Raw genomic sequence first — 17,088 nt, 5'->3', positions numbered from 1 at the left:
TGGAGCTGAAACGTGAAAGTTCCACGTTTGCCGAAAAGTGAGCGGATGCTGAGGTATTTAAAGTGTTCTCGGTGGGAGGTTGGCGTAGTCTTGAGGTGACATCCATCACTCCCGCCTGATGCGGGGTGAAGCCGTCATCCACCCATCTGTTGACCGCGCGGCTCACTCATTCGCCATAACGCTCAAAAATATAACACGCAAATACCCGGGGTGTCCTCGACGGAGGCTGCGTGCGTGTTTCTTTGTGCTGAAATCCACTGTGCTGCTGTAAACCGCAGGCTGATCAGAATAAGACTGCGAACAAAGAACGTGGCTCTGAGCCACGCGAATGCGAGTCAATTCCACCTTAAATGCAATTTGCGTCTCTGGCGGCAGAGACCATAGGCGCCATCTTCGGTCCACCTTAAGCGCACAATGTGGCAAACGAACGCAAGCGTACCAGCCAGGCTTCCGTCCTCATTCTCCAGCCGGGGATCGCACTTTGGCTTCCCAGCTTTGACACAGCGTCACTTGTGAAACAACAGAGAAGGAAAAAGAGACGCACTCGGGCCAAACCCCATCCGCACCAGCAGGAGAAGATGTCCGAGCCAAACAAGTACCGAGAGTGGATCCTGGAAACAATCGACTCTCTCCGCTCGAGAAAAGCCCGTCCGGATCTGGAGAGGATCTGTCGAATGGTCCGGAGACGACACGGGTCAGACCCGGACCGAACCAGGACAGAACTGGAAAAACTGATTCAAGAGCAGACGGTGCTCAAAGTTAGCTACAAGGGGTCCATATCGTACCGAAACGCGGCGAAGGTGCAGAGGAAAAGCAGAAAGAAGAGTGAGTTTACGGCCGCTGGCAGCAGCAGCAGCGCGGAGGCAGCGAGGGAGCGGACCAAACACGATCATCTGAACAACAACGGCGACAGTGCGCACAGCTTCACGGACCAGGAGGAGGCAGAGGAGGACTCGGAGCCCAGCCCAGATCCACACACTCAAACATCAGGCAGCACCACCGGCAAAAAGCTCAAGCCTGCCTCCAGCCCGAGTAGCGGAAACGGGTGCCTCAGTTGTGGCGCAACAACGGGCTGTGCTGTCGGGAGCGGCTGTAAAGAGGAGAAAGCGAGTGCACCGAGAGACAAGGGATTAGGACAGCAGGCGGCGGGGGACTGCCCGTCGCCCGGTTTCGGCCACAGGACAGGCGCACACAGCGGGGCTGACGGCGGCAGGACGGCTCAGAGCAAAGCCGGTGCAGTTAGCGCAGAAAAGGAGTGTGCTGTGTCCCGGGCTGACACGCAGAGCAAAACTTGCCCTGGGAGTGTCAGCAGTGTTCATCAGAATCAAAGGCAGAAGCAGTCTGTTCCCCTCAAGCCCAAACTTCGAGTCGGAGGAGGGAGCACCAAAACAACGGGGAACCACGCTAACTCGGACCTGGGCGACAGATTAGTCGCTTCTGTTCGCAGCCTGTCCGAGAAGAGCCTCCGAGGGGGCTCAGCCACTGTGACCAGAGGCCACATGAAGCCGCTTGGGCTGAAGGAGATCCTGGGCTATCTGAGCAGCCAGGAACGGCTGTCGGAGGAAAAGCTGACCCGAGGCAAAGTCAAAGTGGTCATGGAGAGAGAGGTGGCGAGGGGCAGGCTGCGCAGGACCCGCTGCGGGAACATTACTCTCCCTCTGAGGGGGGTGGTGGTAGAGGAACCGATGCCGAAGAATGCGTCCGCTGACAGACTTGCAAAGAGCGCACTGCAGGACAAACACGCTGTGAAAAAGGTGGGCAACGCTAACTTAATATTTTCGACACGTCTGGACTGTGCGGGGCTCAGCGAGCAGCTTTGGCTCGATGGATTGCCGATAAATTAATGATCGCGGGTTGAAACCGCACGCACAGCATTAGGACGCGCTTCCGTCGCCCGGCGTGTGCTTCGTTTTTTCTTCTTCTCGTCAAACCTCAATGTTTCAAAAAGTGTTTGAGGGCATTTGAGGAAATGCGTTATTGTCTCGAATGCTTGTCAGTGGGATGCGACCGTGCCCGTGTTGCGTTTGTCCTCTGTAGCCTCGCCAAATGCGTGTCTCTGTCTGTGTGTGTATGTATAGCTCGGATTCCTGCACAAAAGGTGCGGGTTACAGAGAGGAGCAGACAGCTCCGGAGCGGCTTTCCCCGGCTCCCAGGGCGAGAGCGCGCACCAAAGAGCGTCTGTGCGCGGCGCGAGCACGAGCACCTACAGATTTCGTTTCCACTTCGCTGTTTTCGGGTCAATAACATCTGATTTCGTTCCTATAAACTTTAGCCGTGCACACCGGAGCGCAGAGTGTCTGGGCCTGCCGCGCAGTAGGCGGTGTCTGTCTAAACTTGAGACGTGCCGCTGCCGCGCTCCTGTGAGCGCTGCTCTGTCTCGCAGGCCGACGGAGGACTCAGCCCCATCAGCCGGACATCGTGTTTACTCATATAATAAAAGCGCCATTCTAACGTTTTTATTATAGCCTTCCCGTTTATGTCCCACTACCCCTCCCGTTTCTTGCTTCATTAAGTCCTTTGTGTCATTTCTGACAGCGCACTCTCCTCCCTCGCGCTCTCCCTCTCCACCCTGTGTGTGCGTGCAAACTTAGCTATAGTAGGCGGCTATCGTTATTTCTGATGTCTTTCTCCAAGTGGGGGGTGTTTATGAGCAGCACTGTCTGCCCCGGAGAAGCTCAGCAGACCTGATATGCTCTTAAACCCCTCAAAACTTAGGGAGCGATTAACTTAGCTTTAAACTCATCTCGAAAAGCAGTGCACCCCCACCCCTTTTTTTTAATTGCGTTTCTTCTGATACAACTTTATGTGTGCTTGCAGCCGCCGTCACCCTCTCTCCAGGAGAATGAGCCGATGGAAACAGCCAGTGAAGAAGAGGAACGGGAAGACAACGAGGAAGAAGAGGAGGAGGAGGATACTCGGAGTTCTGAGGAGGAGGGAGGACTATCCCCGGTAGCCATGACAACCGAACCAGTGCTCATTGAGAAAATCAGAGAAGATGCTGAGATCCAGAAAGCATCAAAGCAGGAGAGCCCCCAGCAGGAGCAGCAGGAGGGAGGCAAAGGTGTGTGCACTGAATGGCTGTGTGTACTCAGAGGCAGCCTCATTAAAGAACTAGTAATATTCTCACGGTTATATTAAATAGCTCTTTACTGACCACGGCTGCTGCTTCTTAAAACCTTCAAGTGGTTATTTGTTTTTTTTTTCTTTTCAAACTGATTTCCAACTTTAAATTGGACTTTTTTAAGTTTTTAATTTTTCTTCAACAACAATTTCAAACAGACTAATACTAATAACTAATACTAGTAATTATTTAATACTTGAATAATTTTTTCTTTCTTTATGTTTTGCTATGAAAATGGGAATGTGGGCAGCAACTTATTGAACTTTGCAGACATATATAGAAATAGAGTTTGTACAATTCTGAGGCGTTTCAAAGTAAATATTTGGCTTGACCACCTTTGTTCTGCAGCACAGACTGCACTTGCTTAGGTAAGCATTCCTGTTATTTTTTTAAGTAGTCTTCAGGAATTGTTCTCCAGGCTTCCTGAAGGACATTTCAAAGCTCTTCTTTGGATGTTGGCTCCCTTTTGCTCAGGTCTCTGGCAAGATGATCTCACAGTGCCTCAGTAATGTTGATGTCTGTATTTGAACCTGTTGCTACTAATTTTCAGTTCAGTTCTTATGTAATTTGCCATGCATCAGCCCTTTCCCTGTTTTTCTTTCTTAAGAATAGCTTCTTGATAACCACCCTTCCACTGAGACCATTTCTTATGAGGTTTCACTGGGTCACTCCATACACATTTTCTTTAATAACACAAAGAAATTGTGTTATCTTTGACATATTTTGTGAATTCAGCTAAAGGATTGGGAACGCATTATGCATTTTTGCAACTGGGTGCTGGTAATAAAGTGCCTACACATACAATTTATACTTTTTTTTTACACTTAGGTCAGTGTTAGGGAACGTAAAAAACAAAACACTAGTCCGCTGTGAATAGCCAGTTACCAGGACTGGACAGAAAATGAATGAAAAAGCAACCAATGTCCAAAAGAACCTTCAAAATACCTTCCTGGACTCAAGAGCACTTTAATAAATCAGAAGGAAGTCTGGCTCCTTGGAAGTAAAAAATATAGAAATGAGGAGTAGCTCAAGACTTTTTAACAGTACTGTACACAGTAAATTACATAAATAGTTGCTCCTATGCTACCATTAAACTATTTTCAGATATAGAATTTCCTTTCTTCAGTCTTTTTACCTTGCTTTGACTTTTTTTTTCAGGTTTGCCGGTGCTTGATTTCATCCCCGACACACCAGTTCAGGGAGCCTCGCAGTCACAGAGTAATGGTCCAGTCATGGAAGAGAGAGCTGGTTCCCCTGATCAGATACCAATGGAGGTGCAAGTGAGCGTAAGTACATGTGTCGTCCACTTTGTTTTTGTTTTGTTCTGTTTTTTCAATCATTCAAAATGGTTTGACTGATAGTACACAAGTATTATAAGTCAAATATACTGGAGCATTAAATGTGAAAGTATTCTTTGTGTAGTAATGCTCTTTTCCTAGAGGAGTGGTCATTAGTGAAAATCCTAAATTACAAGCTAAATGTTTGCAAAAAAACAAAAAATGTGAATTTGGACTATTTTAACCATGAATTGACATCAACTTTTATCCTCCATGATGCTGCCTATATGATGTCAACAACTCAGTGTTTGTATCTGCCAAAACTTTCTCAGACTTTTCAGTTTTCCTAGTCAGGAACTCATTTTTCCGATTATTATTTTAGAAGTGTCTAACTGCCAACTAACATAAATATCTAATCAGCCAATCACATGGCAGCAGCTCAGTGCATATCGGCCTGTGGACATAATCAAGACAACCAGCTGAAGTTCAAGCTGAGCTTCAGAATGAGGAAGAAAGTTGATTTAAGTGACTTTGAACCTGGTTGTTGGTACCAGACAGGTCTGAGTATTTCAGAAACTGCTGATCTGCTGCAACTTTCCTACATAACCATAGAAAATGCTATCCCTTTATGATAAGGGCATACCCACCTTCTGAGGATTACGTGCCATATCACAAAGCTCAAATCATCCAAAACTGGGGGGTATTTTCAACATGACAATGACTTCACTCAATTTGAATACCTTAATTCATCGACATCTTTCGTATATTTGATTTTTTCTCAATTCCCTTAAAAGCGTTTTTTTAGCATCTCATAAGAAGGAAGGAGGAATCATCTGAAGGCGGAATCAGAGTTCTGTACTTACGTGGCTGATCTTAGGTTGTTAAGGAAATTTCTGTATGTTATTAGTCTGTTTAAATATACAAGCCAATTATTTTTTATCAGAGTAAGGAAAACTACTACTACTCCTACTACAAATATCAGTAGAAACCTTGAAATAAAAAACACTCACAATATACTTTTAATAATAAATAAATCAAAACAGGAAATCCCAAAGTCAGCTTAACAAATAATCAAAATCTTAGAGTACGAGAATGGAAACAAACATTTAAACCCCAAAACTCAAAATCCTGCAACCAATTACAGAAAATCCATCTCATGCTTTTCCCCAGTTTAACCTATTAAACCAAGTTTAGCACACAGTTAGATCAGTTCAAGCAACAAATCTGAGAGCAAACTTTAAGAAAACTCAATAATATGCACTAATTGTTTTCATTTAATTTATCTTAACTCATCAAAGAACTTTCTCAAATAAATATCCATCCATCCATCCATCCATCCATCTGCTTATTTAATTCAAGGACACTAATAACTATAAAAAATAATAATTAAAAATATTAAAGATTTCACATTATATTTTTTCTGCACTGCATGTAGAAGTTATTATTTAAATGGTTTTCTAGGTATTATTGGTCTAACTGTCACAATGTAACTACAACTCATGATTGTGAAGTTACAAAACTTGTATATAAAAGTATATAAAAATGTAAAAAATTAAACCTGATTTTAAGATAACCTCCTTGGGCAGTCCTGCACCACTTCCAACATTCTTGTAGATCATTCCAAGAAAGTTTTGTTACCTTTAATTAGGGCTGTTCGATATAACGATATATATCGGATGACGATATAAAAATGTCTATGTTTCATTTTACGCTATCCTTTGTTTCGTGGTGTCGCAAAATAAACTGTTTACCTGTTTTTATGCATTGTGGTTAGCAACAACGACGGTAACAGCATCGCGTGTCCGCTTGTTTATGTTCCACATAAACCTTTCACAATAAAGCTCAAGATCCTGTTGAGACTTTTCAAAATAAACTGAATCACGTGAAAGAGCAGATTATTTACGGATGAGAAGTAAAAAAGAGCCCCCAGGTGCTAAAAAAAAATCAACCTTAGACTCAAACGTTAGAACAGGCTTTCCCCGCAGCACGCCGTGTAATAAATACTCACAAAGAAAACGGCGGCCGTTACAACTTATGTTTAAAAATGTATAGTTTCATGCATCGGTTAAAACACTCGACTCCAGCTACACGACGCGCAGCTGGAAACACTTCCCGCAAGTCAAGCTGCCCGAGATTCACAGAATTTACAGAAAATGTTACATTTTTGTGATTTATATCGTTATCGGACGATAGAATTCTTATATCGGGATATGAGATTTTGGTCATATCGCACAGCCCTACCTTTAATACTTGTGTCAGCGACACATGCTGGATTTCCAAAAACAAAATTCCACTGAGCCAAATCTGATGAGTTGTTTTAAAAATAAATCTCAGGTACACAATGGCATATTCCAAGAATCATCTTGTTTTCCATTACTGTTCTCCATCAAACATGTCAGCGCATTATAGTCTGTGTTAACTGAACCTAGAGGACAAATTGTTGCTCTTAGTGTTGAAAAAGCAACAAACCTGCTTCTAGTTGGGTTCCTGATCTGATGAGTCACTTTATGGTTGCAAACTGTGGCCTCTTTAACTAAAGAGGCTGTTTGGTCACTGGGTTACAATCAGAGAACCAGCTCTGAATGGGAGTGATTATCCTTGAAATGAAGGCTGTGTCAATTTTTGACACAGAAGTCAGTGTTTTGCTCTCTGCAACAGTAAAATCTCAAAAGTGCGAGTTCTCCCTTTCATTGGAAAAGCAAATATTACGTTATGATTAATGTTGAATGGCCAAGCTTTGTCACACTTTAGATAATTATACAATCAGGAAATGTCTTACACTGTACTACAGGATATGCCCAATATGTGATTAAGAGCCTGATGCTGATTAACGGGTTATTAAGGAGGAACAAAATATTAAAAAGGGTGTAAGTGCAGAGTGAGCTAGACTGACATCTCTCTGACCCTTTCATTAGTTCTGTTGTTCTGATTGGGTGAGGGAGTTATACCTTTATCACGTTTTTTAACTAAAATAGTGCTTTTAAATGAGTATTCCTGGTAAGAGTTCTGAATGCCAGAAAAGAAGCCTCTAGCAACACTTTACATTTTTCAAGAGGTTCAAATAAATTATAAGAAAATGTAGCAGACAGATTACTCTTGTTTCGTAATTATTTGTTAACTATGATCCACACTGATCTAGAAAATGTAATCAGAGTAAACAGCAGTTTATCACACACTCTTAACATCTCTCCAACAGCATACCCAAACACTGAAGCCGTGTGCATGCTGGGCATTTTATATGAAAATGATTAAAATAAATAATTAGTACCCGACAAGGACTTTATTAGGTATCAGTGGTATATATGGTATATGAATGTTGATATACACTGCTTCAAAATGTGTTAGACCACCACCCAGTGTAAGGTTTATTAAAGGTATTTGTAACTATCAAAATGTTTTTTTATGTTTCTATAACTGGTTAATCACCACTGCGTGCATGCTCTTTAACTGAATTTTTAATTATTGTTGTTATCCACAAATTTTAAAATTGACTGTTTTACAAAAAGCAGAAAAAACACTAAATTAAATTATAATTTTTTTAATTAAAGATGCCAAAATACAGCTATTCACTTGCATTCCTGAACAAATTTTTTTTAATCAATTCCAGCATGGCAGCACAAATGTGGTTTGCATAATGTGTGCATATACCTTTTTTTGAACATATACCATGCAATGCTCAACATAGCACTTATTATCCAAGCACTTCTTATGTATTGTGTATATGTATTGTGTAATGACAATGTCAACAGAGGAGTGATTTCAAATGCAATTACAGAGTTTTGTTGGTTAAAGTAATGAGAGATTCAGTATGTGGAAGCATCCATTTATCTCCAGGAGGCTTTTCTATGCTTTCAAAAGTCGGGCAGAAAAATCCTATTACAAAAGGTGTCTAAGGCAGACTTCAGTTCTCCACCAGGGTGACTCATCAGCTTTGTCAAACCCCCCCCCCAGTCCACTTCATACCTTTGCACATCATCATTTTTACTCCCACAGCAGATGGTCTCAATGTCCCACTGTGGTTTTGTCATGATGCATCTTCATGCTGCTAGCTCCTCTTGTCCTTCATTTTAGGCGGAGGTCATATGACTCTCTCTGTATTGCTCTGACACTCCCTCTTTGCATTTAATTTAACCCCTGTCTTTCTTTCCTGTCCATGCACAGAATCAGACACAGCATGATGAAATAAACCACAGCTCCTCAGACTTTAACAGTGAGTTTCGTTTCATTGATAATCTCAAACTGAGTGCATGTTCGGGTTTCACGACAAGGAATCATACTTGCCTCCTTCGTAGATTTGGAGTGCAAGACAGAGGTCGGTGTGTCGTCCTGCCTGCTAACACCCACAGCCTCCCCGAGAGACTCCAGCCGATCTGAAGAACGAGGGATAACCATTAGCAGTGGAGTGTGAGTACAGTAGAGATGTTGCAGATGCTGATGCATGCATGCACACAAGCGTTAGAAAACTATGAACAAAAGTCAACAGCTTCTTTGTGTGAAATTCTGACGATACATAGCAATATATATGTTAAAAATATCAATTTGGTGCTGATACAGATTTTATTTCTGCTTTGCTTTTTGGGCATTTGCTCCCTTTTAAAAAAATTGCTTTTATGCTAGCAAAACAAAGAATTCAGAATTCAAATGTTCATCAAATTGTCTTTCAATGCAAACATTTTCTCTCTTTTCTGAGTTTTCCTGCCCACTCTCCTCACTGTCCTGCCAAGTAAAAAAAAAGAAAGAAAACAGACTGAAACTAAAACCCACACACTCACATTTACACCTCCCATTATTCTCTTTACAGGCTCTGTCTTGTCTTGCAGTTTCTTGAAATACTTTGGAGTGATGTGTTGTCCTTCTCTGTATGCTGTCATTTTCTTCAAAACAATAAAAAACAATCAAACTCAAACAAGAAAACTATTCCTAAAACTAAAAACTGTTTAGATAAAATAAAAAAGATGAATTACAAAACTTTAATAACTCTGCAACAGATTTCTCACTGCAGTCCTGCACAGACCAGTTTGCATTGTAACATTTGACTGATTAAAATTAAATAAATAAAATTGAGTTTATTTCATATTTTGATCAATTTTAGATAGACATGAACACATATTGTTTTCTTGGTGATGCTCTGCTGAGCCAATTCTGCCGGATGATTTACTTCTTGTTTGTTTTGAAGGCTTTTTTTTTTTCAGATAAGGTCATGTGATGAAGAAAGTATGCCCTGATTCTATTGCAAGGTTTAAAATATCAGGATACTTTAAAAAGACACCTGGTCTTTAGCAGGTTCTAAAATTAGAACGTCAGATGAGCTACAAAACATGACATATTATACTGTGTTGTTATTTATACAATTTATAACTAAATACAGAAGCAGTGTGTAGAAAACTAAGTAAACCTTGATAGGAATTAACAGGGTAAGAGGCAGCCAAATGCACTCGATTAACTAATCATCAGAAGGCGTGACTTCCTCTATAAAAGCAGATTTTTAGCAGTTTGCTGGTCTGGAGCATTCAGGTGTGTGTTAACACAGTGCAAAAGAAGAAACACAGCAGCAATGATCTTGGTGAAGCAATTGCTCCTGCCCATCAATACAGAAAGGGTTATAAGACCATTTCCAAACATTTTAAAGTCCATCATTCTGCACTGAGAAGGATTATTCACAAGTGGAAAACATTCAAGACAGCCGTCCATCTTCCCAGCTTGTTTCTGCTTTTTCTTGTTGTGTACATATTATTTATTAATGCTATTTGCAGTCAACTTTAGTACAATCTTAGTTTTATATTTTTAGGATTTTTTTTTTTTTTGCTTTTTTTGCACTACCTCTCATTATAAGACCTTCACTATGGGCCTCTGGTACTTTTCCTTTGAAAATGTTGTTTTTATTGTATAATATACTATGTTTTTTTTCTTTTTCTTGCTGCTGTAACACAGCAGTTTCCTTTGCAGGATCATAAAATATCTATTTGTCTGTCTGTGTAGATGTACCAGTAAATTCCTTCCATGCTTAGACCCTTCAATGCTTAGAGAAATTGCAAAAAACCCAAGAACTCCGTCTCACATTTTACAGGCCTCAGTCAGCATGTTTAATGTTAAATTCATTACAAGTCAATTAGAACAAGACTGACATGCGTGGATTGTTTGGAAGGGTTGTCAGGAGAAAGCCTCTTCTTGCTAAAAGAGAACATGGCAGCGCAGCTTAGGTTTGCAAAGTTGCATCTGGAAAAATGACGAATCTAAACTGGAGATGTTTTGCCGTAATGTTCAGTGTCACATTTAGAAAAAACCAAACAGCGTATGAACACAGACACCTCAGACCAGCTGTCAGTACGGTGGTCGAGGGGTGATGAATTGGGCTTGGTTTGCAGCCACAGGACCTGGATATCTGTCAGTCATTGAGTTGAGCACGAACTCCTCTGTATACCAAAGTATTCTTGAGTGAAACATGAGAATAGAATAGAATAGAATAGAATAGAATAGCCTTTATTGTCATTGTACAGAGTACAACAAAATTGGAGTGCCACTCCCTTGGTGCAAGTTTCAATAATAAATATAAATGTAAAATATAAAAAGTACAAAAAAAACAATCGTAAGTACTCAAACAATAGTATATACAATATATACAGGATAGCAGCATTAATATAATGACAGTATGAATAGCAGCATAATATAATGACAGTGACGGTATGGAATAGGTTCAATTGTTTTTGTGCTTATTTACTACGGTGATAGCTCTGGGAAAGAAGCTATCCCTGAATCTGTTTGTCCTGGTTTTATGTGACCTGTACCGTCGGCCTGACGGTAATAGTTCAAACAGTTGATTGCTGGGGTGAGAGTGGTCCTTGATGATATTGCCAGCTCTGCTGAGGTACCGAGAGTTTGCTGTGACCTCCAGGCTGGGCAGAGAGCAGCCAGTGATCTTCTGGGCTGTGTTGATGACCCTCTGCAGTACTTTCCTGTCCGCAGCTGAGCACCCTGCATACCATGATGTTATCCCGTACGTTAGGATGCTCTCCTAAAAGGAGACTTTCTGTTTGACAGACAAAGCTTGTCCCAAATTGGATCTTGCAACAGGACAATGATCAATGAGAACAGCAGCAAATCTACAAAAAATGGCTAAAAACAGAAAAGGAAGGTGCTCCAATTGCCCACTGAAAGTTTAGACCTCAACCTGATTGAAATGCTGTGGTGGGACCTTAAGAGAGCTGTGCATAAACAACTCCCCTCATTGAACTGAAGCAACGTTGTAAAGAAGAGCTGGCTAAAATTGTTTGACAGTGATGTGGCAGAGGTGGTTCTACAAGGTGACATTTATTATAATATATAAAAACCCTGAAACTCAAGGATGGTGTACTTTCATTTTCACATTATTTTTCATGTGAAGAACATCCTACATTTGTTTAGTGTCATATTTGATATTTGCCCATATTTGATGGACTCTTTTCAGCCAATATGGATGTGACCACCCATAAATTAAAACTAAACAATTGTACTTAACCTGTGAGATCTTAGCTTCAATCTGCAGACAGGACACAAAAAAGTTATAATATTTTAACAGTTGTGTGAGTTTAATTTCAACCTTAATATCCAACTAATCACCACCAAGCACTTAATCACAGGATATTGTGTAGTGCAATATAAGCACTTCCCTGATTACATTATACACTTAAAATAAAGTGAGACATATGATTATACCAACTGTGACACAAAAGTAATCACTGAAACACAGGAAGTCAATGCATAGCATACTAGAGGTGAATGACTTCTGCGAGGTTAGACAAAGTGATCCAGATCTCTGGCCCCAGCTCTCTACCAGTTTTATGAAATGAAAAAGCATTGATAGTTTTTCTGCAGTCATGCTATGCACTATAGAATTTACAAAAGAGAGGAAAAATAAATCTGGCAGCACTATAACTGTTAAAATTGACTGTTTCAACGTCGCGTCCTGCATGTTTTCTGTTTGACCAACTGTGTTATTTTTGCAGGCTCATGAAGTCTGAGGGCGTCAATGGGAGCCCAGTAAACTGGACAGTGTCAGATGTTGTCAGTTATTTCACAGCAGCGGGTTTCCCTGAGCAGGCTGCTGCGTTCAGGACCCAGGTAAGGCTGTGATCTTCCTTAGTTGCCACTAGAGTGCACCATACAGAAGCTCAATGGCTTGCGCTTCACTTTAAACACTTGTAATCAACATGCACCTGCATGCGCTGTTTTGCTCTCTTCATTAGGAAATCGATGGAAAGTCACTTCTCCTCATGCAGCGTAATGATGTTTTGACTGGCCTGTCAATCAGACTTGGCCCCGCCCTCAAGATCTATGAACGTCATGTAAAGGTTCTGCAGAAAACACACTTTGAGGATGACGACTGCTAACAGCATGAATCAAATACAAGCAGACTGTTGTGTTTGTATCTACATATAGCTAACGTAGTATAAAAATGCATGCATGATATACAGTACAATACACTTCACTTTTCATCTCATGTCACACAACACATGCAAACACAAAAACACAGGTACACACACACTGTTGTTTCTTCTCCTCCTGCCTCTTGACATCAGAAATGAGACTGGATTTTCTAGACAACAAGGATTTTCTATCAGAGCACAAGTGTCGGAGGGAGAAAGTAGAGCAGAGATTTTCAAACAACCATGCAATTTCTCCTTTAAGACAAACAACAATTAAGCACTTTGCAATTGTACTGATTAAACTGTGCAAAATGTTTTGGTTTAAGCTGTCACTTCATGCTGCTTTTTATGCACATTTTGAAAGCGGTATGTTTTTTTTCTGGGACTTGGGGAAGGGGTCATTTGCATTTTTGGGCTATGATCTGAGAATGTTCTTGTTGGTGTGTACCTTTCCTTCTACAAATAGACAGAACATGTTGAAAAGGACAGCAAAGAATTTAGAGGTTGACCGGATTTGAGACATTCCCAAAGCTGAAGTAGGCCGATGATGGCTGGCATGATGAACCTTTATATTGTTCTCTATGTTTAAAACAAAACCTGTGCAGGGTTATGGAAATTTTGGAAATGGTTGCTGGTCAAAGCAATAAACTGACTAAGATGTTTGAGAGGCTTTTGGACCATGTCAGCTTATCAGCTGGTTGGTTTTGTGTAACTTAATATCGCATATGGAAAAAGTATTTTTTAAATCTGCTTAGGGCTATGCATCACCACCTTATATGCTGGTTTTACAGAGATACACTTTGATATTTGCTTTACATCAGACTTTACTTCTTTAATAGACACCTAAAATCACATGTCACACAGAACTGTTTAACTGTCTTATGTAGGTCCAGTTTTATAGAAATTATGAGTAAGCTGAGAGCTTTTTTCCTAAACAAACTAAATGGATCGATCTACTGGGAGTGATCCGCTCATCAGTGATGATTTACACAAAGAGTGTAATTTTTAAGTGTATTTAAAAGTGTTTAAGTGTATCTTTAGTTATCATGACATCTTGGACCAGAGTTAAGATGTTGTGATTTCTTGAAGACAGTTCATCCTCAAATCCAATTAAAGGGAACTATTTAGTACTTTATTACTAAAAGAGATATTGCAGCTCAGCTGAGGGGGATAATAGTTGCTCTTTTTGTAGTCACATTGAAAAGATTGATGGATGTAGCTCAGTAGAAAGAAACTTGTTCCTAACAGAAACTGCTCACCCAAAAGCAAAGTGATTGGATTTTTTTTTTTTTGTTATTTTCACTGAGTCACTGCTGAATTATTCCAAATGAATGAAATTTGAACTCTGGACGCCTCCTCACTGATTTTAGATCAAGAAATCAAGACATGATTGAAGTGCAGGCCTTCAGCTTTAACAAACAAATTGGAATAACAGCTATTTTTGTACATAGTCCTCAGTTTCCAGAGGCTAAAAAGTAATTGGACAACTGACTGACAGGCACCTCTATGGTGATGCTGTTATCTTCGTTATTTCATGACAGAGTAAAAGTATCTTGTAAAAGACAGAAAGTATCTAAAGGAGCCTGCACAGTTCTGAAGAAATATTGCAAAGAAAAACCAGAATGATGGAGACAGAAACATACCATACCATATCATCCGTCAAACATGGTGAAGGCATGTAATGGTACGGACATGTGTGGCTGCCAACACAACTGGACCTCTAGTGTTTATTAATATTGTGATTGCTGATAGAAGTGGCAGAATTAGTTCTAAAGTGTGCGAGGCATTGAGGTTCAGGTTCAGCCAAAAGTTCGAAACTGATCCAAGAACCATTCAATTTGATGGATAGTGGATAGTGAGTCAAAGTGCAGGGCAAAAGCTGCCCAAGAGTTTCTCAAGGTAAAGAAATGTGAGATTCCTCAATGGCTAAGACAGTCACCTGACATGTTTTTAGTTATTAAATATAAAAATGGTGGCAGAAAGACCCACAAAGAGCAACTGAAGGAGCAACAGTAAAGTAAATGCAGCATTTGATGATGTCAGTTTTCATCCAAATATTAAAACACTCTTCGATTTATTTTGCTTTTTCGGGCTAATGATAGCTTCCTTCACTTGCATCAACACCGCTTTGGACCTCATTGAGAATTAAATGCAATCCTTTCAGGGGCTTTTATCAGCTGTATTTATCATGGAATAATAAGGGAACAGACCTCATCTGATCACAATCATACTTTTTAGCCTGCAGTAGGCATTTGGTAATGTCCAATGGTTCTAGACTTCAAGGTTTCCAGCAAAAGTAGTTTAATTAATCCTTATTTTTAAATTTTTCTTATTCAGTTACTTTTGAGCCTCTAAAATCAGGGGCTTTGTATAACAATGTGTGCGAAACAGTTAATACAATACTTTTGTTAAAACCCCTCAAATGGAAGTCTGCACTTGAGTCACATCTTCAATGCTTGATTTAAAATCTTCTGTGGTGGTGTGCAGCTCTCTAACTGTTCCCAATATTCATCCAAATATTTATGGCTTTAGACACCAGAGAAAAAAATATTTCAATTCGATTTCTGTATGAACTTCCTCTTTAATATGACAGCATATGTCAGATCATCAAGTCTTTTGTATGGTATTTTTAGCGTACTAGCTTAATCGTTGAGAATGATTTCGCTCGATGTCTTGAAAACACTTTAGTGCTGTTCAATCAACACCAATGTAAGATAAAAGTAAAACAGGATGTAGCAGCAAAAGGTAGCATGCCTTACACACACACACACACACACACACACACACACACACACACACACACACACACACATTTTATTGGTCCTAAATATGTCTTTATTTAATGTAGGTTATTTATTTGTGTATTATATGTCAGTTCCAGACACATACTTAAGGTAATATTAACTTTGTTAGTTGCTTCTGTTAGCTAGTTACACTTGGCAGTTACTTTTTAATATTTAGTAAATAGATTTTAATTTTGTCATACATAACTAGGAAAAGCTTGAAGGGACAGGCAGCTGGTTCAATCTTTTGCCTTCCTGGGTCTATGAAAACACCTGACTGTTACTTTTAACAGGGACAGTGCATTTTGATGGACGATGTAAAAAAACATATGATAAAAAATCCCAAATTTGAGCAAGAAACACTAAAAGCGCTTTACTTACATAACAAAGGCTCAAGTCTTATAGACATGCTTACTTCTTTTGTTCCTATAGATATTACTGATAGTCAACATTAAAGAAGAAAATACTGCTTCTGTGGCCTATTTAATGTAGAAAACACCTATGAAGCATCTAAATATCTCTGTGAAACCAGCTGCAGAGTAAAGTTTGGCTAATTGAACTGAAATCAGCCGATAAATCACCTCTGAACTAACACACACACACACACATATATATTAAAACCCATTTGGCTGATTGTTAATTACTAAGATTACATTATTTACTGAGAGATGTTGTGGGTAAAGTTGAGTCGATCAATCAAGTGATCTCATGCCACCAGCATTTTTTAATGGCTTTTATTGACTGATAACGACAAAAGGCGACCAAATGTGTCCAGTTGTCACATAATTTATTTCCATCTGTATTGTAACAGCATGCATTCCATGTTTATGATACAAAAAACTGTAATTTTGTTTCTTTGTCTTATTTTTTTTTTTCAGCATATCCAATACATTTCAACGTACACTGATGCGTAAATCAGATTCAATGTTTCTTTGTGCATTTAAACCTCCTCTACCTCTCACTGTCTTTCCAATAACTGTGTTTGAAAGATTATTACCATTAGAAAGAAGAAAGTGTTCGATGTGTTGTTAACATCATTTCCTTCTTGTTCGTTAAATCTGTTGGAGGGAACAGCTCGAGTCCTGATTCTCACAGGGGGAATGTACAGTATGTTTAAGCCCTTGTAGCTTGTTTCCTTTCATTTGTTTAAACAATTTAGTAATAAAACATAAAAAATAAAAAGAATCCACAGTGAGTGAATGCTCAGTTGTTTGCAAGCTGTGGTGGTGTTTTTGTGAGTGTCCTTGAGAGGGTGTGTCTATGTATGTGTGTACTAAACATAAATACACCAACGGCCGAGAGCAGCCGGAGCACAACAGCAGTTCACTTCGGTCACGGTGACAAGGAGTCGAAGGACAATGGTTTTAGAAAAGAGAGGACTCGTCCAGGAGATAAAAAGGACGATATGTCAGTTCTTTTGAAAGCAGAACTTATTGTGACCCATAAATATTTCACAGCATTTGAGGCTCGCTCAGCTCTTCTTGCATTTGTTGGTTAGTAGCAGG

At 40.0% G+C, this 17,088-nt stretch overlaps 1 protein-coding gene across 1 annotated transcript; it reads left to right on the top strand.

Annotated features, from left to right (window-relative positions):
* The first annotated feature begins 383 nt into the window (after nucleotides 1–383).
* samd1b (sterile alpha motif domain containing 1b) lies at nucleotides 384–16,767 on the top strand. The gene is made up of 7 exons (XM_085459970.1): nucleotides 384–1,754; nucleotides 2,818–3,061; nucleotides 4,280–4,407; nucleotides 8,560–8,608; nucleotides 8,691–8,802; nucleotides 12,381–12,495; nucleotides 12,621–16,767. Exons 1-7 carry the CDS (start codon nucleotides 579–581, stop codon nucleotides 12,762–12,764), a joined length of 1,968 nt encoding a protein of 655 aa, XP_085316096.1. The 5' UTR covers nucleotides 384–578; the 3' UTR covers nucleotides 12,765–16,767.
* The last annotated feature ends 321 nt before the right edge of the window (nucleotides 16,768–17,088 follow it).

This window comes from Copadichromis virginalis, linkage group LG6 (genome assembly GCF_057382275.1).
Source record: "Copadichromis virginalis isolate Kocher_CV1m ecotype Utaka linkage group LG6, C_Virginalis_male_GT1.1, whole genome shotgun sequence".
NCBI lineage: Eukaryota > Metazoa > Chordata > Actinopteri > Cichliformes > Cichlidae > Copadichromis > Copadichromis virginalis.
Note: the sequence above shows the minus strand (reverse complement) of the source record. Positions and strands in the feature narration are given on the sequence as shown.

Coding starts and splice junctions, on each gene's coding strand:
- samd1b (XM_085459970.1), top strand. CDS start 579: ATGTCCGAGCCAAACAAGTACCGAGAGTGGATCCTGGAAACAATCGAC. Junction 4,408..8,559: donor CAATGGAGGTGCAAGTGAGC/GTAAGTACATGT, acceptor GTCCATGCACAG/AATCAGACACAGCATGATGA. Junction 8,609..8,690: donor CAGCTCCTCAGACTTTAACA/GTGAGTTTCGTT, acceptor CCTCCTTCGTAG/ATTTGGAGTGCAAGACAGAG.